The following is a 26,380-nucleotide window of genomic DNA, read 5'->3' on the forward strand; positions in this document are numbered from 1 at the left end:
CTTTCACTCTTTCAATACATTGTGGAAATGTCACCCATCTCTATCAGATGATACTCAGTGACTTTCTGAGTCTCTTCTTCCTGGAACATTCCTGTAATTTACTGTAGATTGTAGAGCCCTTTGGGAAGCAAACTATCACTTTTCCTTTGCCCTGTGCCTAACCCTTAACCTCTCATCCTCATAGTTCAAGAGCCGCAAAGAAGACCGAGAGAGGAAAGGCTCCATCCCATTCCACCACACAGGAAAGAGGAGGCCTCGAAGAATGGGAGTGCCATTCCTGCTTCATGAAGACCACTTGGATGTGTTCCCCACCCGAAGCACATTCTCCTTCGGAAGTTTCCCTGGGCTTGGAGAAGACAGGCGAGGCATTGAAAAAGGAGGCTGGCAAACCACCATTTTAGGTGACCACAAGGACTTTCCAAAGTAGGGCAGAGCTTGAGTGACCTGTTTAGAAATCTGGATCTAGGGCTCCCGGGCAAATCTGCATCTTTCTTGAACAGTTTAGTCAAGAAATGTGGGCCCAGATGCTAGCTTCCTAGTACCAAAGGAATGCAGGTAATTTAATTAAATATGGAAAAACCCTGTATAATTAGGTAATGGCCCTATTTCTTACATACTCTAGATGTGGAAATATGGCCTTAAAGGGTCTTGTGCATTAACTTCATTGTGAATCCAAAGGCAGACTTTAATTTGGATATTAGAAAAGGGAAATGTAAAGAAAAGAAAAAGATTCTTTTTTCTTTCTGAATGACATATTCAGAAAGCCAGCTCAAAATCAGGAGCCAGAAGCTAGCTGGAACTCTACATATGGTTTCTGACATTTGGCTTAGATTGGGGCTGATCTTATGACAGGCAGCTTCATGAATCATCTTGACCCTGACTATCCCCAGGACTAGTCTCATTCCTACTATCTGACTGTGCCTCATACACTTCCCAATGTCCCTTTATTCTCACTGCCATCCTTTGGTAAAACAACATCTTGGCAGAGGATCTTCCATTTTCAAACCCTCTTGTGGTGCTCTTGTCCATCTCAGGGAAATTTACCCGGCGGGGCAGTTCGGATGCAGCCACGGAGATGGAGAGCCTGAGTGCCAGGCACTCACACTCCCATCACACCCTGGTGAGTGACCAGCCAGATCACTCCAACAGCCATGGAGAAAACACTGTCAAGGAAGGTGGGTCGGAAGGCGCACCTGCAGGCGGGAGTTCAGGTTCCTTTTCCTGTTTCCTGTTTTTACTCCATGTTTCATTTTCATTGTAATCTGGTTCCTTACACTTTTTGAAAATTTGCATTCATGTATTACATTGCTTGGTAATTTACTAGTGAGCCGTTGTTAGGATTTCCTTAGTAACAAAGCTACTCGATGGCATACTGCAAGCACCATGCGTCTCAGAGGGAAAGCAAGCCATGCATATTTGTTTTCAAAAGGTCATAGACCCACAGGGCTAGAAGAGACTTGGAAGACAATTATATGCATTACTTGGACACCCTGTATGATGTCCCTTTAAAGGACTTGCCCACTTTCAATGTGAAGAAAGTCACTGCCTTCCAGGGCCACCGATTCCTTCCTCAGACAGCTACGATTTTAAATAAGTGCCTTATGTGCTTTGTGTGGAGAAAACATGTGTGTCTGGGTGGAATCTAAAATGGGTTCTTAATCTGTACTCTTAACCTATGAGCATAATTTGAGCTCTCTTTTCCCAGGAGTATATTTCAAGTATTTGATGATACCAGTTAGTTACCACCACAAATTTATGTTCTATTACTTTTAAGCAAAAAAAAAAAAAAAAAAAAAAAAAAAAGAATCCTTCTTATTTGTTGCTTAAATATGCTAGATAAAACCAAATATTTTACCAGCCACAAACTTGGGGAGAAATACTTCAACTAAACTAGTTTAACTTTATCAGTAGGATCTGCCATTTAATAGTGGGCAAAATCCACCTGTTAAACAAAAGTTAAATTCTAGCCTGAGTCTTAAGGAAGCCAGTTGGAAGTCATATTTTCTATAACCTTCATTCGGATATTACATGGCCTTAACACTTGAGGCAATTCCATGAGAATTGAGAATAGCTTTGAGACTATAAGTCAAATATCTACAAAAGCTTCAGCTGTGATTGTTGTCATGATAATAAAACTGTCTGACATGATAGTGTGGCAAGTTAATATGGGGAAAACTAAGACATTGCTTTCTTTTTATTAGTGCAATCCCAGATCTCCACTATTACAGTTGCAACCTTCAATACCACATTGGCATCATTCAACGTAGGCTATGCAGACTTTTTCAGTGAGCATATGAGGAAGCTCTGCAACCAGGTGCCTATCCCAGAGATGCCACATGAACCCTTGGCATGTGCAAACCTGCCTCGAAGCCTCACAGACTCCTGCATAAACTACAGCTACTTAGAGGACACGGAACATATCGATGGGACCAATAACTTTGTCCACAAGAATGGCATGCTTGATCTTTCTGTAAGAAGAAAGAATTTTTCTTACCAAAGCTTGGAAGATAATGGCTCTTTGATCCAGTTTTTATAAGGCTGGGTAAAATGGGTATATAGATTCTTAGAAATGTTGAATCTTAAAATGAAAAAGCTACCCATATGCAAAATTTCACAAATATGTCAACCATCGTAGATGTATCTTTCCCCTTTTTTTCCCAAGAATTACATTAAGTGTGACCTGATCTCAGAATATTTTTATAATCCAAAAGAATTAGCGAATCCTGAATATGTATATATAAATATACATAAATGTGTGCGTGCTAAGTCCTTTATAAAAAGTTCTCAGTTTATTTTCTTTTCTTGTATAAGCAACATGATTCCAAACCTCCCACATAGCAAGGGAATATGAATAGAAGTCCATTAAAAGATTTAAACTTGCATTCTCAGGAATGCCTGTCTTGATTATAGTTATTACCAAATGAAAGGGTTGTTATATTTTACAATTATACTTCACAAAATGTTTTATTTCACATTAGGGAACTGGATCAGCAAATAATTTAAAATATTAAAATCAATGAAAGGACATAATTTAAACATGCAAATATTTTGCATTTAAAATTGAAGTGTAAATAATGATACAATTGTGAATACATAAATGTTCCCCTATTATGGAGATATGGAAATTATTGTTCTTTATCCACTATTGACATAAAGTGAAAGGCAGAGGATTAAAGCACTTTGGTGTAAAAAATCAGTTGAGCAAGTTTCCATTTGGACAAAAAATGTCTGCCCCATTAATCACTGTTTTTCAGTACCCCTATTAACTGTCTATATGATGGAAAGTTTTGGAATACTTAATGTGAGATAATACAGACATTTTTTTCACACAGACATTTTTAATTCTTTGGGTGACTTACACTTTACGTTAAACACGTACACAAGGTCCCAATACAATGTAGATAGGAACATCTGAGAATTAACTGAATTATTTATGCTTAAGTGCTTAGAACAGCCTAAAGGAAATGATTAAACAGAATAACCAAATCTGTGTACCAAGGTGTAGGTAGCTCATGTAAATTAATCATCCTCTGTTTATCTTTGTCTTCCCCCCAGGTTGTTCTGAAGGCTGTTTATCTTGTCCTTAACCATGACATCAGTTCTCGTATCTGTGATGTGGCACTAAACATTGTAGAATGCTTGCTTCAGCTTGGTGTGGTGCCTTGTGTAGAAAAGAACAGAAAGAAGAGTGAAAACAAGGAAAATGAGGCTATGGAAAAAAGAGCAAGTGAGGGAACTTTCCAGTTCAAAGGAGTATCTGGAAGTTCACCCTGTGGATTCGGGGGCCCTTCGGTTAGTGGAGCTGGAGATGGTGGAGGAGAAGAAGGAGGAGGTGGAGGCGGAAGAGGTGATGGAGGTGATGGAGGTGATGGAGGAGGAGGTGGAGGAGGTGGAGGTGGACCTTATGAGAAGAATGAGAAGAACCAAGAGAAGGTATGAATGAACCACCTTCTGTGTTCTCATGAAATGTTGCCCCTAATTTCTTTCCAGTGCCTGCTTGCCAGCAATTAGTTGACTCAGTCACAATTAGTCACTAAAACAAGAAAGTCACTAAAACTAGAAATCTCTTCATTGAGTTTTCACCAGGCATTAGTAGAAACAGTTACATGAAACTGTATTCTCAGTTCAAAAACTGTATTGTCAATTCAAAGACCAATTCAAGCAGTGTTAGAGCTAATTCCCTGGTCATGTCATTTCTGCAAGAGAGTATCTACATTAACATAATTCTCAGTCTGCCACCAACGATTGTCTCTTTCTAGTTTTTCAGGGTCTGACCTAATTGAGCAATGTTTTCTTCTCAGACTACCATAGCAAAATATCACAGATTGGGCAGATTAAACAAAAGAAATTTACTTCTCATACTTCTGGAGGCTAGGAACTCCAAGATGAAGGTGCTAACAAGGTTTCTGAAGTTTTTTTCTTGGATTGTAAGTGGTTGCTGTCTTGTTATGTGCTCACATAGCCCCTTTTTACTGTATTCTCTCTCTCTTACACACACACACACACACACACACACACACACACACACACACCCCACCCACAGAAAGAGAGCAAGAGTGACTCCTCTGTTGTCTCTTTTTATAGGGCACTGATCTTGGGGTGCCTAGATGGTTCAGGCAGTTGAGTGGGCAACTTCATTTCAGCTCAGGTCATGATTCCAGGGTTGTAGGATTGAGCCTTATGTCAGACTCTGTGCTGAGCATGGAGCCTGCTTGGGATTCTCTCTCTCTCTCTCTCTCTCTCTCTCTCTCTCTCTCTCTCTCTCCCTCTCTCTCTCTCTCTCTGCCCCTCTCCCCTGCTCAAGTGCTCTCTATCTCTCTTTCTCTCTCTCTCTATCAAAAGTTTTTTTTAAATAAAAAAAAATAAGGGCACTTATCAGACCAGGGCCCCACTCTCATGATGTCCACATCTAATCCTAATTACCTCCCGAAGGCCATAATCAAATACCATCCCATTGGGAGACAGGATTTCAACATATGAATTTGGGGGAAACACAAGCAGTATCATCTTTCCTCATGATGGTGTTTCTTCTCCTGATCTAAGGAACACATTTTGGGGCAGCCAGTTTCCATCATGGTTGAGAAAGAAAGGGAAAAATTTTGTTCAGTTAATTGGTTGGTTTGTTGGTGTTGGTTTGAAAGACTAGCCTTGGTACTCTCATGTTTTACATCTTATGTTTTTAACTTTCTTATTATTGATTATCCCTGAATTTAATTCCCTTTGCTCTGGCAACACCTCCTTTATGATCTCTGTACTTAATGCCAAGAATTAGTTTTCTCCTTTAATTTGGGTTTTAAATAAGAATTACCATAGCTTAAAATCACATAACTTACACCGATTCCAGTATGAGGTTTTTGTTGGAAAATGCTGTTAACAAATTGAAATCAACAAGACATTTGAATTTTTAACAGGTCACGATGTACATAGCAGTTGTGTTTACAGGTGTAAGATGACATTGTTCGGAGTTCTACCATCTACACATTATCTAAACTATGAATTGTCCATTTTTTTTCTTACAGTGTGTCAGGTTTTTACGTCTGAAAAGGTGTTGCCATGCTCCTTCCTCTTTTACAGTTTCTTCTCCATCTCTTTCTAATCCTACTTGGTACATTTTTAATGTGTATTTATCATGTGTGTTTCTGCATCTCATTATCTACTCCTATATTCCCAATATTCTGGGTCTCTGATCCGAATATTCTTTCCCAATATTTGGGTTCCTGAATCATTTCTTTAAGATTTTCTTCTTCTACCCTAATCATAAATATGTGTTTTCCAATTCTAATAGCATCTTCCAGTACTTAAGGTTCTCAGTTTCTTACCTACTCATACATCACTGAGGACAATCCAAAAAGATCCTCATATCTTACTTTTACTAAACTTCTATGTTTTACCTATCAATCTAAGCTGGTACTCAAAGAGATAACAGATGGTGTTATGTTCATTACAATATTCAAGGGAAAATAGAAAACAATAAAAGGGAGTTGTGAAATTTTGATAGACTTTTATTAGTAAAGCTTAGATAGTCCAACTAAATTGAAGAAGGCTTTGTTATGTATCCTAAGAATTTCTGAATTTCATTATTAGTATTATATTTTTGTTTTTACTTCTAAAATTATATCCAATTAGTATCTTCATCTGATTTCTTATTATAGACCTGAAATTCTCTTGCCAATTTAAATCTAGTTATTATACTAGATACTAAATAATATAAATATTATTTTGACTTAAGTTACCACTCTTGATTAGATGGGATTTTTTGAAGTTAGATTATGTGGGCTCAAACAGCCACCAAAATATCAATGTTTTGTGGTTATGCAAAATAATATTCTTTATAGTAGAAAGAATTTATAAAATAAAACTTAATTATAGGTCAAGTGCATATATTTGTGATTCACAGAGGTCTGTTCTTCCCCAAATCCCTGTTATTTTTGGTGAAATCAGAATTTATCTAGTCTTGTACTCTAGTAATACCAGAAACATGGGGAATTGATTAATTCAGAAAGGAAGATCTAATTTCTATTTCTATATTTGCTACTAATACTGAGAGCCTGAAATGTATCTGTCCTGATTTCTGCCTATAGCTTGAAACATCTTTCTGAATGTCTGCTATAAGAGGAATCTAAATCCTAAGGACATCTGAAGGTCCAAAGAAAATCAAACCTGAATAGATACTTAAAAAGAGCTTTTGGAGCTAGAGATTTTTTTTAAGGAACATATAGTAATCTAAAAATGTATGTAAACCAATCTTCCAAATCAGGCCCTACCCAGGGTGAACTTTTCTGAGGCCAAGAGGGACTGAAATCCAGTGTAAGCTCTGCTCACTGAGCTCTTCACTCAAGGGCTGTATCTACTAAAAGGGCTCATCTTTTTCTGATTCACTTACCCAGAGGAATGCCTTTTCTAATTTGCACAAAGTTGTCTCAGAGGAAAGCAGTATCCCACACCTACAAATGATAAACATTTTTGTGCTATTATTGTGTGTCTTACATATTTTGAGTCATGTTAGCCTCACAGCTGTATGATATAGGTATTATTATGATTTCCATTTTGTAGGGCTCAGAGTGGTTAAGTAGCTGTCCCAAGGTTATGGAGCTAAGATTTGAAGTGAAACTAAAACATTTCTGAATGTATATATATGAATATATATGAATGTATATATGTATATGTATATATATATATGTATATATATGAATGTATATATATGAATATATATATATATACACACACATGTATAATATATGTATGTATAAAATGTATAATATATATATTATGTAAATAAATGTTTACTGATAAGTCCAAGTCTTCCATTTGCAACCACCTGATCTATAGAATTCCCAGGAAACACACTAAGATATAGAGATGTGTGTACGGGAAGTTTCATGGGATGTCTTCGCAGGATCAACATCTATGAAGTGTGAAATAAGCAGGATGAGGTAGAGGGAAAAGCTGAACTGTAATATAGTTGTAACAGGGAACTCAGCCCATCACACAGGAAACTCTAAGCAAGGACAGCTCTCCAAAGTAATCTCCAGATGGAGTAAGGGAGCCCACCTTTATACACCCCCATCCACCCACCAACCTTCATTATGCCTTTGACCAGCCATTAGAAGCAGGCTGCTACCAGGAAGAGCTTAAGTGAGGCAACTCTCTTTAGCTAAGAGCAATGTCTGGAGAAGAGCTCAGTGGAGAGCTGTCAGCCATTAACAGGCTCAGAGAATAAATATTCATTCCTGCAGAGGGCATCTCAGTACCACATCCACTACCTGAGCCTGTAGATTGAAAAAGAAGACCAACTGCATAACTTTAGGGAAGGAGAGTCTACCCTACCCAAATTATGGAATATGATGCCCAGATAACTCCACCTCTTTCACATCCTACCCACATTTGAGTACTTTCAACGTGTGACCCCAGCGTTTACATACCAGTCTGATCCACAATCAGAAAAGCCCTTCATAATTTACAGAGCAATGCTTATCCATTATCCATTATTTCCTTTGTTCTGCACAGTAAATTGATGAAATAGAAAGGACAACTATTAGAAACCTTAGGGGTCTTTGGAAATAATTCACAGAAGTCCATTTTTTCTAGAAGCTATGTGCTCCACTAACAACAGGAATTAAATGGGCAAAAGAGAGGATGATGACAGTTATTATTCACCTCAGGAGGGCTTCCTATTTACCTTTGAAGGAAGAAACAAGCTGAATGTTGACAAATTTTGTATTCTCACTTTGTTTAGGCATGAGTATTACAATATAGTAAACATATTATTTTAGAAAATCCCTTAAAAATGCCAGAAGTTGCCATGTGATCTCAAAGCTCCAGACTTTGATCAGTTCCAGAAATTTAACAAGAATCCTTGCCTGGTGGTACTATCAGAAGCCTGCTGAAGAGGGTAGCTTCTGGGAAAATCTTTTTGTCTTTATCACTGATAGTCCCCTTTGTCTCTCTCTAGGTGGTTCTGATAGTCTGCCAAGGATACAGAAAGCATGTTTTCTAATCAAGAGGTCTACATTCATATCCTTTAGCACTAGAGGGTGATCAAAATGCACAGACATTTTCCTTTCTCTTAAATCATATTCTGAATTTTACAAAGATTAACTTGCTTGGTGAGCTCTTGACAATTCTGTCTTTCAAGTTGCACATGCTGACCATAAAACATATAAAATTTGGTTTAATCACAAAATGGAATCTCAGTACCAAAAGGGCTTAGTGAGTAGGTGAACAGATGTCTTTTTTTCTTGTTTGTGGGTGCTAGGATGAAAGTACACCTGTAAGCAACCATAGGCTTGCTCTGACCATGCTCATCAAAATAGTGAAGTCTTTGGGATGTGCCTATGGTTGCGGAGAAGGACATCGAGGGCTCTCTGGAGATCGTCTGAGACACCAGGTATTCCGGGAGAATGTAAGAGAATTAAAGTAGATTCCATTTCCTCTCCCTCTTCCCTCTCTCCAATTTAGGAGTGAGTCCTTTGACAATGAGGGTCAGTGTTCCCTGAAAAATATTATATTTCATAGGGGTGATTAATGCTGATTTGGATTGGGAAGATTCCCACAACATATCTCAAGACCTCTAAAACCCAGGCCTGGTAAAGCTTAATTGGGAAAACACTTCTGCCTTCTGCCTAGGGCAGGCCAACTCCCAGTTGGTGAAAGGGTATATCATTGGAAAGTATGAATTAGAGTCTGAAAGACCTGTGCAAAAATAAATACATTTAGCAAGTCTCTGATGGTCTGTGACAAATGACTTTTTAATCATCTCTGCCTGGGTACTATAGAAACATATTTTATATTAAAGAAAGGGGTCAAAGTTTAGGATTTAGTTTGTTATTCCTATATAGATAGGGAAAATGGCCCTTATTGGGACAAAACAGGACTATAAAAGTAGCCAGTCATGTTCTGGCTGCTTTGTTTCAGAATGAACCTTGACTCCTAAGTATTTAAGATCATGTCCCTTTGAACTGTGCGAAACTTGAAACTCTGCGCTTGGGCTTGCAAAGCATAATGCTGTCATGGAACATGGTCTTATTTCCGGTTCATTTTCATTTGCCTCAGCTGATTGCTACTTTTCCCTTGACTCTTGAGCAATAACCCACCTCCATAGCAAGTCCAAGATGGGACATTTGCCTCATGCATATGTTTGAATTGAAACCATAAGAAAATACCATAAGAAAATAAGACTTTTATATAAATTTGAGTCCAGGAAACCCTTTGGCATATTTTGGCAGAGTTTTAAGATCATGTCAAAATCTAATGCCAGCCCATTTTTTCTTGGTATTAGTTTTTGTCATGAAATGTTCACACAGTACTAGCATGCTGGGTATCTTTCTTAATATGTCATCCACCTATCTATCCATTCATCCATCCTTGTCTGTTTCTTTTATGTTCTATTACATTGTTTTATATTAACTTATTATATTATATTCACAGTAATTAGCTTCTAAATTATGAAACTTGGCAACTTTGACCAAGATCTAGATTTTGAGGTCCAAAATTTAAAAATCAAAATAATAATTAGTAAGGCAATAGAAAGCTGACATTGCCCCCATCTTTGCACATGCATAAGTGATTTTTAATGTGTGGTTTTTAGTTCTATCGCAGTATGAATAAGTGCCTTCAAGGCTAAAACATTAACACTCCTCATACAGAAGACCAGTTCCATGAAACGAAACACTAAAAAATAGTGTCATGCTTGACTTGGAGGTATTAAACTGGCTCTGATGCCACAACCTGTCTTTCTAGACTTGAAGAAAATAGGAATAGTTGGATCAGAAGCCGCTTGAGAGACCATTGTTGCTGCTCAGTCTACCATGCTTCCCTCACCGAGACTCCTGAACATTTCCTGTCAGGATGTCTAGACAGTTTTTTACCTGCCTTCTCAGCTTTGCTGACTTACATGGCAAATCTTCCATTATCTTGTAGCCCAGCTTAATACTCATTATAGGGATTATATTTGCCTAATTTTGCTCAGCAAACACATTGTCCAAGATATACAAATCTGAGAAATTATCCCTGAGAAAGTCTAATTAATTCAAGAAGCTAGGTTTTTACAAATTTCTAAGGCATTGAATTTTCAGAGGTTGCTTAACTTTTAAGATGTTAAGAATATTTCTTACTTCTACCAGATCAGGGCCTCTATACTTAAAAAAAATTTTTTTAATATTTATTTATTTCTGAGAGAGAGAGAGACAGACACAGAGCATGAGCAGGGGAGGGGCAGAGAGAGAGGGAGACACAAAATCCAAAGCAGTCTCCAGGCTCTGAGCTGTCAGACACGGGACTGACACGGGACTCGAACTCATGAACCGTGAGATCATGACCTGAGTGAAAGTCGGACGCTCAACTGACTGAGCCACCCAGGTGCCCAAGGGCCTCTATACTTCTTAGAAAGAAAGAGAGAAAGAGAGAGAAAAAGAGAGAAAGAAAGAGAAAAAAAGAAAGAAAGAAAAAATTACTATAATGATATTCATCAAAATGCCTAATAATTCCAGCATGTGTCTTTTAGATTAACCATTCATTGGTTGTCCCAAAATATTGAAAGGGAATTCACTCTGACAGTTTTATATCTCTTGGAGAAGAGATTCTTGAATATTCATTCAAAATAAAAATACTTAAGGTTTTGATTCCTGATTCTTGCTTAAACTTCTCATTGAACTCATTTAGACATTCTAATGGCCTCTAAACAGTACATCTGAAACTATGCTGTCATTGGAGTATTTTGTAGAGAAGACAGGATAATTTGTGCTTTGGGGCTTTCCAACCCAGGTTTTTAAAGTGCTTCATATGTGTTGCAATCAAGATCTTCACATATTTTTTATGGGGTAAAAATTAAATACTACTTCATAAGGGAAATATTTTATGTAAATGCTTTGAAAACATAATTTTTCAGCAAGCAGCATTTATTTTATAAGAAGAAGAAATGAATTTGCCTGAGAACCAGCAAACAGCAATATCTCTGGAATAAAAACACCTAATTTCTCAATATTCTAGGACCTAATAAAGGCACAATGAAAACAATTACCAGTCCACCTGACTTTGTGATATAGCCAGAGAGATTACCACAAGGTCATACCAAGTTTATTGCTAATTCAGCCTTTTATACTCTTTCTTTCCCTCTCAAATTTTTCCAGAAGCTTTCTCTGGGCCTTGATTTGTTAAAAGAGTGATGTAACTTAAATTTTCTTCTGGGAATCCATTAAGGGCCCATCTTATGTGTTTAAATTCTTAGGGACTGCTTTCTCTAATCTTACTTCCATGATTGTGCCTGGTTGTCCAAAGTTCTCCGTCCTCAATTAAGGTGGTTAACTTGGACAAAGTCCTTGACTTCTGTGAGCCTCAATTTCCTCTACTGTAATATGGGGATACTCATCAAATCACAGAGGTGTGAAAGTCAAATGTTATACAGTTACAAGCAAGAAACATGTTTTAAACAGCAAAGCACCACCCAAATGTGATTTTTCTCTCCATGATAGGACAAGGCTGGGAGGCTTCTAATGACCCTCGATACTGTCAGGGCATTCTGTCTGTGGCCTTCTGCAGCCAATGGCTGTGACGTTACTTGCTCTAATGGAGAGATTATTCCCGTTCTCTTTGTCAGATGGCAGAATCATTTACTGTATTGTCTGAAATATAGTTGTGAGTAGCAGGGTCTAGCCAGTGGTCACTTGGTTGTCATGTCTATAAAGCCAATTTCTGTTTAAATATCAAACTTTCACATTGAAATACAGACACATAAACAAACTAGATGTGCCTTTATTTTATGCCTCCTTCATGCTTGAAGGGTCCTCCCTTCCTGGCCATATATGAGAACACTGGATACCCACTTCATATATCCCTCTCACCCACCCCATTAAATCTACTTAAGTCCAAAATAGCTGAACATGGGAGTGGTACCCTTCCTCCCGCTGCACAAAGCTTTGAGGTTTTCTAAACCTGGATAACCAATTCTATAACCTGCCTAATTTTTATACTTGGAGCATTTTTCATTGAGATCTTAAAATCGTGATCTTGGCAAAAAGACTGAATTCCTCTGGCACCAGCATTAGACGTTAGCCTTGGGTTTTACTTGGAGCAGCCCTTCTAAAAGTAAAGTCCCTCATACTGCTCAGCTTAGTCTCTGCCCCTTCCTTGCTCAGACAAGGGGGGCTTGCAGGGTTGGCCGGCACCAGCCAGCAGGGATGGACAGAAGCCTTTGGCTTCCGCAGGCTTCTGTCTCAGACTAATGGTATCCCCAGCTTAAGCTGGTACCTGTGACTTCTTCACTTTTCTTCCTTCATTACAGGCCCAGAACTGCCTCACTAAGCTATACAAACTAGATAAGATGCAATTCCGACAAACCATGAGGGACTATGTGAACAAGGACTCTCTCAACAATGTAGTGGACTTCTTGCATGCTTTGCTAGGATTTTGTATGGAGCCAGTCACTGACAGTAAGTAAAGCTGTGCCATGTTCCAGGAGAGATCACTATGAGGTGAAACAGGTAGTGTTTCTGAGGTACCCTGAATATGTGGGGATAGACTTTAGAGGAAAAGGTGTGTGTGTGTGTGTGTGTGTGTGTGTGTGTGTGTGTGTGTGTGTGAGAGAGAGAGAGAGAGAGAGAGAGAGAGAGAGAGAGAGTGTGTGTGTGTGTGTGTGTGTAATAGAGTATAAGCAAGAGAAGCTTGCACATTATCTTTGGTGACACATTTTGGGGGGTTTCTAAGGAGAACTTAACTCAGCAAAGGGCATTTTGTAAAGCTGTGGCGTCCCCACCATTAGCCCCTCAATCTATACACTATCACTCATGGCACTCCTCTCTTTCTCATACAATTTTCTGTTGTATGACCACTGAGGCAAAATCAGGGAACAAGGGAGTATATTCATTAGTTCAACAAATATGAAATGACTACCTAATATGTGCCAGGCAGAGTGCTTGAAATTTTTTTTTCACAAGATAAAACAGGAAAGAAAAGATATATAGAAACATAGTAGTAACATAATTTTGATATACTTATATACACATATATACTAAAATATTTTAAACAGGCAAATAGATATATAGATAATCCCACATACCATTTTAGAACTTGGTGTTTTGAGAAAACTCCACTGTAGAAACCTGTGGTATAGGGGGACCAGTGAACATCAATTGCACTCATAATAGACCTAACACCTTCAATACCACTTGGGTGTAAACATAGTAATGAAATGAAAGTGATGTATGAAGACTGAGGTGAGTAAAATACACATTTTAATTAGAGCCTGGGAAGAAATAACTTCTTCATGTGGATGTTTATGGTTTATATAATACATGTGTGATAGTTGATTAATTTATAATGAAGATCTTTTGATGAATTTGGAAGCAGTTTCCCTATCTTTATTGTTTGGCGATCACATTTAAAACAATATTGTTCCTCTATAGAGCCCCTAAAACAATGTACATTATCAGAGTTGTTTTAAGCTGAGCACATTACAAATTTTAGAAAATAATTAAATGAGAAGAGAGATTCCTGAGTACAAACTATTTTCTCTTTTTTAAGCCATTTGAGATAGAAACTACAAGCAGAGACTAAGAGATTTCTTTCTATAATGTAAAGTCTAGGGCTAATCCCCAGCCAGTTGGCACAGACAGTGAGAGGTTATAATAAAGTGACAAATCCCCCGTGGGACTCTTGAGAGACAGAAGTAGCTCCCAGTGAATCAGCCAGCCAAACACACAGGTCCCTATCTGATCAGTGTCAGGGCTACATAAATCCTGACCGTACAGTCCACAGATGGTTCACAGTCATTAAGAATCTTCTGGCAAGTCTCCAGAATAGCTAATGTGTCCCCTAAGAAATGTTTCCTGGATATGTTAAAAAGTGGCATAAAGTGCCATGGGAGGGTGATGGCCTCAGTTCACTGGCATTTCACATTTCAGTGAGTTATAAGGAAGTGGCTCTAAGAGAGGTGGTAGGTTTTCCCTCTTGGTATGGCAAGTCTGTGGAGGCAAGAAGCTGCTAGAAGTTCTATGCAGCTCGTGGCAGCACTCAGTGTCCTTTTTATTGCCAGTGCTAGTGTGAATCCCCCTCAGGGCCCTTTCCCACCTTTTCCTCCCCCTGGCCAGCTCATGGGGTTGGCCCCACCTCACTCCACTGAATTTTGTGTAGCCCTTCACTAATTCCTGGGTGCCAAATACTTCGTTACTTCTTTAACCTGTGTAGCTTAATGAAAACATTGCCTTGAGTTAGTGCCTTTGCATTCCAGACAAGGCTGGGTTTGGAAATAACTTCACCACGGTGGACAACAAATCCACAGCCCAAAACGTGGAAGGCATCATCGTCAGCGCCATGTTTAAATCTCTTATCACCCGTTGCGCTTCAACTACACATGAATTGCACAGCCCTGAGAATCTGGTGAGAAGTTCACCTCTTCTTCCCACAGGAGTTCTTGGTCTCTGCTCTAAGAAATGTTCTCAGTCATGGCCATGAGATAGACAAGTTAAAGTCTAAAAGTCTTCACCTTAAAGTTAAAAATCTCTGTTTTCCCAAAGTGACCAGTAGCTCATGGTGGAGCCTCGATGACACATTTCTCCTCGTTGTTATTCATTATTCTACTTGAAAATTGACGTATCTTCCTCTTCTACCTCATCAGTTCTGTGGTGATTGCTGAGATAGTTGCAAGGTACTTTGAACCCGTAAAAAGAAAGAGGGGCTGGAGCACAGCTTATTAACTCATGAAATATTAAATAATACTACACCAAGCATTTTCTTGAAACCACACTTACTTTAAAAATTAAATATGCTGCTGGAACTAGTTTTGTTTTCTTTTATTGAATTTTTTAGGTACTCCTCATAAATGACTGTGTTAATTAAACCACTGAAGCCGCAAGTAGTAAGGAGAGAGAAGCAGGTTATAACAAGTTAGTGCTTAATTGTGGTTTGGGGTACGAGAAGTAGATTAAGGCTGATGAATCTGACATGACTAGATGAATTCATTTCTCTCTGGGGAGTAAAGGAACATTTCTCTATCTTACCAATCTGTTACATATTGTGACTTCTATGTAGAAATCAGCCCATGTATACATATTGACACTATCTGCTAATCTACCTAAATCAAGGAAATCATTTTAAGCTATTGAAACTATTCACATCACTTTGGGTAAACAAACTAAAATCCCAAACCTAAGGCAATTTAATTTTGCTGACTGTCAAAGCCACCTCAGCAAAGTTTTTGGAGCTTGAGAAAAACATGGGCCCCATCCATGCATTTAATTTGGTCATGGCAAGAAGTAATTTGACAAGTTGATTATAATATGTGTGAGTACTTGTTATACATTTTAGTTTGCAAAATCATGTATAGAAGAAATAACTGTATTTCTTAACTTTCTTTAAATCATCTTAGTTTTGACTTTGAACTCTCATTTCAGAATGGCTGAAAGTTGAACCCCAGTAGGTTTCCTTACTTCATAGAGTGGTGCAAAGATCCCAAGTCTTTGATAGGACCTAGGACCTGGGGAGCTCCATGGGTCTCAATCATCAATTCATACCTGTTATTTCACATACTGCTCTCTGCTGCATGCTTAGGGCTGGGCATTCTAGTTAATTTAGAACCCTGGTTTTGGGGGTCTTGTCCCTTTTATGGACAGGAGTTATTGCTCCTTCTGATGTTTTAAGGGTCATGCGCATGATTGTCCCATTGGGCCTTAGGTTTTTAAACCAAAGGTATCAAGTAAGTGTTTAAGTGGTTTTGTTTAGGCTTCTGTGTTCTGCTTTGCCATGAACCTTTCCTAAGGCAAAGAATACAGTAACTACCTTCTTGAAGAGAAAGGAGGAAATGCTGAGTGAAAAGCTTAATATCTCAAGAAAAAGGTCCTATATATTTTTCAATATGGATTCATCAATGTACTGGTTTTAATAGCCCTACATCACCTGTAGTTCATAGTCAAGTTCATGTACAAATGAACTTCAACATACACATTTTTAAAATATGTCAAGCAAAATAAATTGTCCTTGAATATCAGGCTCTGTTAGAAGTGTCTAGATGACTTAGCATACTTTATCACAGTGATGTAGAAAAATTGGAGAAGCTGAATAAGGACTGAAATCTCTAGTCTAAACAAATTTCTGATTGCCTTTTTTTTGCAGGCATCTCTTCAGAAGTCCCAATTAAGAGAGAAAATTAAAGCTTGGGAATCCAGTGGTTTAAAGTATAAATTGATGTCTTTCTAATGATACAACCAACTTTCTGAATATGAAGCATGGTAACCATCCTTTATCGTACTAAGGATGACAGGCAAAGTTCTTGATAATGTTGCTGTCGGAACAATGGAGAGATAGTGTACCATCGGTTTCATTGTTGTAAATTGTCTTCCTTTTATGATTCCAATGCTGACCTAAGTCTAAGGAATTAGCTTCTCCCACTCTTCCTGTGAAAACCACTTAATCACACGACTTTCCCCAAACCTTCCTTCTTGCATCCAAACAGGGGCTGTATTGTGATATCCGTCAGCTGGTCCAATTTATCAAAGAGGCTCATGGGAATGTCTTCAGGAGAGTGGCCCTCAGCGCTTTGCTTGACAGTGCTGAGAAGTTGGCACCGGGGAAAAAGCTGGAGGAGAATGAATCCGAATCTAAGACTGCAGGCAGTAAAAGGTTGGAAGCTTGAGCTATATATAAGCATTAGTGTTTGCCTTCTGTCACTGGAATGTAATCTTCTGTTGTACTGTCCATGTGGTTCATAGCGTGGTGTATAACTAGTGCAGGCATGGTGGAACTATCTTGAATACATGGCATCACTGGTGATAGTCCAGCTGCAGCTTTGAAAAGGGAGGTGTTTACTGTCAAATAAACCCTACCTCTATATAAATCAAAGCTCAGTTGATTTCAGGCTTGCATACTCTTGATCTTTAATTCACAGCTCTCACTAATATGGTGAAATGCTATCTGTGTGTTAGTCTTTTCCAAGGAAAATTTACATTTTTGTCCAGAGAGGAAAAGCAATTATTGATACCGTATCCTTCTGTTCAGTAAGTAATATTTTAAACATGGCAGAATAGGAATTGCTGAGCAGCCCTCTGTTGTTTTTCCTTCTAGTATGTATGTTTATTGTATGCCTATTCTATAAAATATGCCACTTACCAAGATTAAAAGAAACTCCTAAATTTACAATCTTGTTTGTAGTTAATGACTCTGTTCATGATGATGGTGGTATACTTAGGCAATAAGGCTCTAGGTCATGAATGAAATGGTAGGATATAAGTTTCATACAATATAGTCTCACGATGACAGGGTTTGAAAGCAATACACATTGCCTATAAGGGAGTGTTCTGCTTTGTGAAGTATATGAGGTATTGAGGAGTGGTGTCCTGCTCTGTTGTGATTGATGGAATGCACCATTTGCATAGGTCAGAGGCAGGGAGCATTGTGGAGAAAGGCCAGGTGTCCTCTGCCCCTGAGGAATGTCGCAGCTTCATGTCTGGTCGCCCCTCACAGACTCCAGAGCAGTAAGTAGCATTGATTTTTGTCTCCAGTGCAGTTGGCTGAGCACTTCCTGCTGCAAGAAATCATCTTCTTTGAACTTTGCCTTGCTTCTGACCTTTACTTTTCATTCCCAAAGCCACTAATCTCTACAGACCCAAATCACAAATAACCAGCCTCAGGCCTACAGGAAGCTTCCTTAACTGCATTTCCCTTTCCCAGTCTCTACCCCACTTCTGCTTTTCTTGCACACTCCTGCAGATAAATCATGAAAAATACTGTGCCTGTCAGGTGGGGTGGGGATGTCATCTACTTTCTTGCTTAAAATCACTTATAACTTTTTTAATGTTTATATATTTTTGAGAGAGAGAGAGAGAGAGAGAGAGAGAGAGAGAGAGAATGTGAGAGCAGTGGAGGGGTAGAATGAGAGGGAGAAAGAATCCCAAGTAGGCTCTGTACTGTCAGCACAGAGCCCTACATAGGGCTTGAACCCACAAACCTTGATGTCATGCCTCAGCCGATATCAAGAGTCAGACATTTAACCAAATGCCCGCTTATAACTTTTTTCATTTAAATGTATTAATGGCTGTCAATGTGCTCAATGAAGCCTTTCCAAAAATAAGTAAGATAAACTTCTCTTGTGCCCAGATTTAGCTGAAACATAGACTGTACTCCATTTCACCTTGGTCTTCTCCCAAGATCCATTCCAAAGTTCTCTGAAATCAATCAGTTTATCTCCACATTTTCTAACGGCAAAGTCAAAAGCATCTTAAAATCAGTGCCCCCAGGAAATGTGAGAATTACTGTAGACACTAATACAGCCTAGTTCTATGCAAGACCCATTTGTATTTATTCTTCTTTTGAGAACTATCTACTCACAAATGGTATGATCAATATTTAAAACACAAACATCACTTAAGGTATGCCATTTTACTTCCACAAACTCTGGTTTACTGTGAAATTATTATCCTTCCAAAAATTCTACAGGGTATTCTAGATTTTATGGTATACCTTCTCTATAATCAAGGAAATCACCATCATCAAATAGAACCTTGGTAATTCACAACAAGCAAAGAAAACCTTCAAAGAACAAAAGCCTGCATAGCTCTTGCAGCCCTTCAAAATCTTAGACACTGCCCCAAATGGCTGGAGGAAAGTAAAGAGAAGTAAGTAAACTCCCTGTGTCTAGGGACCATATGAGTTTTTGCTTACCGTTATAACTTCAATGCTTAGACAGGGCTTGGCCCCCCTAGTGAACACTTCATATCTATTTCATAAATAAATGAATGAATGACAGTCAACCAATGAAATGATAGAATTGTCAAATTATCATTAAGCTTTTGTTTTCTTTAACTTCCTTTCCTAAATGTGAGGTTTAAGGAAGTCTTTAAGGACATAGTAAAAATTCAAACATAAGCCCTAAGGGGAAAAATAATGTAAAAGGCAAAATTCTGTAGCTGAATAGCCATAAGACTAGTTAAAAGTCTTTACATACAGGGTATGAACAAAAACATCAATAAATAAAAGGAGAAAGAGGGGCACCTGGGTGACTCGCTTAAGCATTGGTTTCTGCTCAGGTCATGATCTCATCGTTTGTGAGTTCGAGCCCCATGTCAGGCTCTCTGCTCTCAGCACAGAGCCTGCTTCAGATCCTCTCTCATTCTCTCTCTACACCTCCCCAACTCATGCTCCTCTCTCTCTCTCTCTCTGACTCTCTCTCTCAAAAGTAAATAAACATAAAAAAAAAAAAAAAGAAAGGGCTTTTTTCCCTCAAAGTGGCACTAGCAACTATTAAGCTAATATGTTCAATGAGAATGATCTAATAAGTAAATTGGATTTTAAAAATAAAACCATCTATCTTCATAGGTGATTTTGTTTTCTAGATTGCAAAATATTCTCTTTCTTCAGTGTTCTGTAAACACTGCCTAATATCTCAGCATTTAGCATGGGTCTGTTCTTTCCTCTTGAATGAAGACACATGTTTTAATATCCTTCCACATAAAAATTTCCATTTGGAGGGATGACATAGAATGTTAAATATAGAGCTTTTCCTTATTCTGAGCGGGCCCAGGAAATGAGCATGCCGAATATCCTCTGTTTAGCACAGGAGCAAAGTAGGTGGGTAATCCCGGCTCCTCCTTTATCCTCTCTCTCTCTCTATCTCTCTCACCCTTCCCTCCCCTTCCCACCCTTCTCTTCTCCTTCCTCCTTAAAAGTCACACTAACAGAGCATATCACTGCCAATACAATAGCCACCATTGCTTTCTTTCTCCCCTCTTAATCTCTACCAATTTAATGAGTGAAAATAGGAATCTCATTTCAACTGACCCTCCCCTCCCACCCCAATTCCTAGTGAGATTAACCTCTGCATATTATTGGCCACTTGTGTTCTTCCTCTTGTGGAATGCCCTAGTCAAAAATCCCTTTGGAGGTGTCCCCATTTGGCTTACTGAGTCAGGCTAATTTTTTTTTTTTTTACTTTTAAACCTCTGTTAGGGGCACCTGGGTGGCTCAGACGGTTAAGCCTCCAACTGCGGCTCAGGTCACCATCTCATAATGGGTTCCAGCCCTGCGCCTGGAGCCTGCTACAAGTTCTGTGTCTCCCTCTCTCTCAGCCCCTCCCCCACTCGCACTCTGTGCCTCTCTCTCAAAAATAAAATAAAACACTGAAAAAAAAATAAACCTTACTTAAGTTTCCTTGACTTAAGAAAACTTAATAATCGCATGATGAAAATAATTTAGTAAACAGATGTGAGATGATGCACCCCCTGGCTGTGGTTGCACTTCACTTATTCATTTATTGAAATATCTTTGGTTTGTTTAGTGCCAAGAATTTTGCTATACTGGCGTGAGGGTGGTAAATGAGATACAGTACTGTACAAGACTCTGGGAACTTCAAGACAAAGTAAAATATTTAGACATCATAAGTGCTTCTATTATGACTCACACCCGCAGAGGAACACCTGCAATAATATTTGGTCTTTTTATTAAGGTTGAAAAAAATGATTACCTCTATTTGACAGCTGAGACATGACTGTTTTCAAGAAGTGCTCAGAGTCAATTGTGGTCTCACTTTTTCCACTCCCACTCTGACTCATCCTAAATCCCAGCCCACCAAAGATCATCCTGCATGATTTGCCTAAATGTCATTGGCAGGAAGTTGATAGAAATTTAAGGGAATTCCACATGTGTTGTCAGATGTTTAACTCTATCCTCGGCTTGCTTTCAGCGATGAACAAATGCAAGGGGGCAACCTGGGGCGGAAAGATTTCTGGCGCAAGATGTTCAAATCCCAGAGTGCAGCTAGTGACACCAGCAGCCAATCTGAGCAGGATACTTCAGAATGCACCACTGCCCATTCCGGGACCACCTCTGACCGTCGCGCCCGCTCAAGGTCCCGCAGAATTTCCCTCCGGAAGAAGCTTAAACTCCCCATAGGTAAAAGTATGTCTGTATTTATTTATGGATTCTCTTACTCCCTGCTATGTCCTCAAATCAACTCATAATCAAAGCAATGCATGGTAGGGTAGAGAAAGGGAAAGGCTTCAAGTCACAAGGTTGAGGCTGGCTCATTTATTCATTCGTTCATTCATTTTTTTTTCCGGCAGGTATTTCTCAGACCCCTACTATGTGCATTTATGATGTGCAAACACTATGCTAGGCATCAAGGATTAAATGGTGAACAAAATTAACACAGTGCCCAACTTTGCTGAACTTAAAATCTATTAGGGGTGACAGTCACTAAAGCAGATACAACTAAGCATAGTTGCAAACTGTGAATTTTATGAAGGAAATCTACATTGTGCTATGAAAGCATGCAACCAGATCTGACCTAAATTGGGAGGAGGAGGCAGAGATCAGAGAAAGCTTCCTGGAGGAAGAGAGATTAAGATCTTCAGAGTACTGGGGGAAGGAAGAAGGAGAGCACTCTAAATGGTAGCAATAGCATTTGCAAAATATTAGGAGGGAGGGAACTAGAGGAACTGAGATGAGAAGAGTGGCTGTATGACTATGACAGAGCAAGAGGGACTAGGGCATGTGGACCCTACGGGTCAGGTTGGCTCTTCATCCTATAGCCCTACATAGCCTAGGCAGGATGATGAACAAGGGAATACCACAAGCAGGCTAGCTTTTTCTAAAGGATCACTGCTTGGACAACATATTGGCGGGAGCCCAAGTGGTTAAGGGAGAGCAGATAGAAACCTACCTAGTAGTCCAGGTAGAGGTAATGGAAGCTTGGTCACATGGTGATCATGTACAGAGGAGTGGACAGATTTGAGAAACACTTAAGAGGTAAAATCAAGGGTGCCTGGGTGGCTCAGTCGCTTAAGCATCCAACTTCGGTTTAGGTCATGATCTGGGAGTCAAGCCCTGCGTCAGGCCCTGTGCTGACAGCTTACAGCCTGGAGCCTGCTTTGGATTCTGTATCTCCCTCTCTCTGCCCCTCCCCCACTCGTGCTCTCTCTCTCTCTCTCTCTCTCTCTTTCAAAAATAAATAAACATTTTTTTATAAAAAGAGGTAAAATCAATAGGACTTAATAGAGGATGTGAAAGTTGTCAAAGGGAACTGGATGGAATATAGTTTTATTCACCAAAGAGGCCCAAGTTCTTTTTGTCCTGGTCTTAGTCATGTAATTTTATGGTCCAACACTGAATATTCAAAGCGTGTACAATTTTGAAAACAATTTGTCTTCACTTCAATTTATACCACGCCATGTAACTTTCATTGCTTGCTGAGCACATGCTGACATTTCTTTTTATCTACTTGGGAGAACATGATATAATGGTCTAACTTTTCAAAAATTATTAAATAGGAAACTGGCTGAAACGGTCCTCCCTCTCGGGCCTGGCAGATGGCGTGGAGGACCTTCTGGACATCAGCTCTGTGGACCGCCTGTCTTTCATCAGGCAAAGCTCCAAGGTAAACAGGACATCACTTATGTAAGAGAGTGTTGGAGTTGTTGATAGAAAAATGTCAGGACTGAGAAATGCTAAACACCTGGACTGGCCAAATAAGAAAGAGTCGAAGACACTGTCTTCAAGCTGAACCAAGTTTGGAAACTTAAATGAGCAATGAAAACTAAGATATCTAAGTAGTAGGCTATTATTGAAAGGAAGAAAAGAGTAACAAAAAATTTACATAAAATTATAATGCAGATCTAAAGGTGTATATGGGTATTATTTCCTGGCTATTTTTTTGTTATTCAGTTTTAACTTTATTTTTTTAATTTTTATTATTAAATTCCAGTGTAATTAACAGACAGTGCTATATTACTTTCAAGTGTACAATATAGTGATTCAACAATTCTATACATTACTCAGCGCTCATCATGATAAGTGTACTCTTAATCCCCATCACCTATTTCACCCACCCCACCACCCACCACCTCTCTGGTAACCATCAGTTCTCTGTATTTAAGAGTCTGGTTTTTTGTTTGTCTCTTTTTTTCTTGTTCTTTGTTTTGATTTATAAATTCCACATATGAGTGAAATCATTTGAAATTTGTCTTTCTCTGACTTATGTCACTTAGCATTACACCCTCTAGATCCATCTGTGTTGTTGCAAATGGGTTTCTACTCTCTACTTTTATTCAACATAGTACTAGAAATCCTAGCCACAGCAATCAGACAAGAAAAGTCAATGAAAGGCATCCAAATTAGTATTTCTCAGATAGTTTTAACTTTTAATACACATGTGAAATTCCTGACATCTGAAGCTCCCACCCAACTATCTGGTATTTTTCTAATGTTTCCTTTTATGCATTAAAACCCACATTGATCCTCTTTCTACTACTTTTGCAACCACCTGAACCATTCTTCCTATTGAAAAGGATAAAGAAATTCAGGATCATTTTTTCCCATTAAGTGCTTCTTCATAATACTATTAAGCATTGTAACAGCATACTATTTGGAAAAGGTAATGAATTATACTCAGTGAAATCCATTGCCTACAAGAGTCTTCCCTGTGCATGATCCACACTATAATTTTTAGTGTATGGTAAGAGTTACATTTCTTTATATATAAATCATTTCCTTATATTATTTCTGCTTTGAATCTCACTAAAGCCAGTTTTATTCTATAGGTTTTAATAGTAATATTTTGAAATTATAAAAAGAACATATCGACATTATAAGACATTTAGAAAATATATTTTCTCCTTCACATTTTTTTTGGCTAAAGTATTGGCCAAATATTGAGAGTATGTGAAGCCCATAGATTCCTTGCTTGCTGAAAATTTTAAATACTCTTGACCTTAGGGCAAGATCAAGAACACATTTTAACTCCTGAGGAGAAAACAAACAAACAGACATCTTATTTCACTTTAATTATAGGGTACCTTATGAATCAATTTATACTGTTTTATTTTCATAAAAATTTGAAATCTTCTATTTGGCTGTCTTCCAGTTTTGTCTCATTATCAATTGTGGTGTGGTTTTTAAAGGATGAATATACCTTGTTGTTCATAAATTTGAGCTTGGATTTTATCAGAACGAAGCTGTAAGGACATCTCCCTTACTCACTGAATTAATTCATAGTGCCTGACCATTTACTTTCAATCTATGACCAGATCCTTCTTCTAATTACAATTATAAGTGATGTCTTCTGTGGTACACATACTTACTGACTAACCAGATGTGGAAGTCTGAAGAACTGAAGTAATCTTCATATTCTAAACAACTTATTTTTCAAGGCAAGAGTTAGTATAAACACAAAGAATTGCCTTTGAGTTTAGTTATCTTACTACTCTCCTTTTTGTCTCAGGTCAAATTTACCAGTGCAGTGAAGCTTTCTGAAGGTGGGCCAGGGAGTGGAATGGAAAATGGAAGAGATGAAGAGGAGAATTTCTTCAAACGTCTTGGTAAATGTCATGCAGCCTAAGAATGACATCCAATTTTGATCACACAGAACAAAAATTTGTTTAGATAAAATGGTTCATTTTCTATTTCCACTGATTTCTTTCTTATATGTGTGTTGTACTACTGTAGCTTCTCATTTTCTTATCAATTTTGTTCAACAGACATTTATGGAAGACATTAGGTTTACAAAGAACCTCTCCTTCTGCTATCTGTCCTTTGTTAAAATCTAAGAGCTTTAAAGAACCTTCAGATATCCATCCACCTATCTACTTAGAAACTCTGCACATTATATCCCTGACAAGTGGCCAGCCACCCTCAGAACACCTCCACTGAGGGGGAGTCTGTTACTTTACAAAGCAACTTGTTCCAGAACTAGACAGTTTTAATTGTTAGAAAGTCTTTCCTTACATTCTGAAAATATTCCCATCCATAAATTTGATTCATTAGTTCCAGTTATGATATCTGTGGCCAAACACACAAATATACACATGTAATGCTAACTTAGCCTATTATCTATTTCACATTCTCTCTTTTGATCTCACTTCTGCTGGTCAAACATTTTTGAGTCCTTTTTTTTTTTTTTTACATGGAAGTGTCTCTAGATCCATCACCATCCTGATTCCATTTTACTGTGCATTCTAATTAAATGATACACTTTACAAGATATGGAGCTTCAGATGGAATGCAATACATCATATTTGACTTTAATCGGTGTAATAAATAGTGCAATTATTAAGCTCCAGGAACATAGCAAGTGTATGAGCACAATTTAAGGTTGCATTATCAACTTTTATATCACATAGTTGGCTTATACTGAATTTTGGATTAACTTTTGATAGCCCTCTTCCACATGAATGAATATCATGCTATATTTTGATATAGCCATTATTAATTCTTCATCTCAAAATAAATAAAATTTATTGTTTCATTAATTTGGTAGGTGGTTAAGTCATATGCTCAGAACAGAAATTAAGAGACAGAACCAAAACTAAGTTGAATTTGAAATCTTTTCTTCTTTACAATTGTGCTATAAGGATTCATCTGCAGAGACATACACATTTCCCTGTTTCCATCCAAATTGTTGCTATTATTACTGACTGGGACAAATATAAAGATATAACCTCTACAACACTTCTAATTAACTTTTATTAATTAACAATTTGTGGGTACAGTTTTTTAGCCAACCATATACTTAATTTACTAGAATTAGTAAACATTTTCCCATTTCTTGATAAAAATATCATCAGATTTTTTAAAAATCTCACATCTTTATAACTCTATCTAAAGGAAATCTGCAGCTTAGTTCAATACAATGTATTCTTCATGAAGCTACAATGATTTCTATGATTACTTCTGTTTTAAAAAAAATGTTCCTGTTTAATTATCTCTGACAGAATTTGGCTAGGGCATACATCAAAGTTATTAGTCTATGGTTTCAAGAATCTTCCTAACTACCAGAACTTTTGTTATTTTCAGTTCCCATAGATTCTTTTTCACTCCTCATGATATCTCAGAGTTTTACATATTCTTTTATATATTGTTTATATTTCATTCACAAATAGAAAAGGATGATAGAAAAATTATAGAG

At 38.1% G+C, this 26,380-nt stretch overlaps 1 protein-coding gene across 4 annotated transcripts in view; it reads left to right on the forward strand.

The window, feature by feature from the left end:
• UNC80 (unc-80 subunit of NALCN channel complex) overlaps nucleotides 1-26,380 on the forward strand; it is a 225,416-nt gene that overhangs the window by 47,493 nt on the left and 151,543 nt on the right. For 2 of the 4 annotated variants that reach the window (XM_040476105.1, XM_040476106.1), the window contains exons 10-21: nucleotides 185-401; nucleotides 1,035-1,175; nucleotides 2,202-2,470; nucleotides 3,556-3,933; nucleotides 8,756-8,902; nucleotides 12,779-12,926; nucleotides 14,723-14,871; nucleotides 16,943-17,109; nucleotides 17,862-17,960; nucleotides 21,164-21,372; nucleotides 22,749-22,855; nucleotides 24,698-24,794. In XM_040476105.1, coding sequence (XP_040332039.1) covers nucleotides 185-401; nucleotides 1,035-1,175; nucleotides 2,202-2,470; nucleotides 3,556-3,933; nucleotides 8,756-8,902; nucleotides 12,779-12,926; nucleotides 14,723-14,871; nucleotides 16,943-17,109; nucleotides 17,862-17,960; nucleotides 21,164-21,372; nucleotides 22,749-22,855; nucleotides 24,698-24,794 — 2,128 coding nt within the window. Of the gene's footprint in view, nucleotides 1-184; nucleotides 402-1,034; nucleotides 1,176-2,201; nucleotides 2,471-3,555; nucleotides 3,934-8,755; nucleotides 8,903-12,778; nucleotides 12,927-14,722; nucleotides 14,872-16,942; nucleotides 17,110-17,861; nucleotides 17,961-21,163; nucleotides 21,379-22,748; nucleotides 22,856-24,697; nucleotides 24,795-26,380 lie in introns of all 4 variants that reach the window. The other 2 variants (XM_040476107.1, XM_040476109.1) reach the window with 2 other exon arrangements.

Source organism: Herpailurus yagouaroundi, unplaced genomic scaffold, assembly GCF_014898765.1.
Source record: "Herpailurus yagouaroundi ecotype Mexico unplaced genomic scaffold, PumYag 140, whole genome shotgun sequence".
Classification (NCBI taxonomy): Eukaryota; Metazoa; Chordata; class Mammalia; order Carnivora; family Felidae; genus Herpailurus; species Herpailurus yagouaroundi.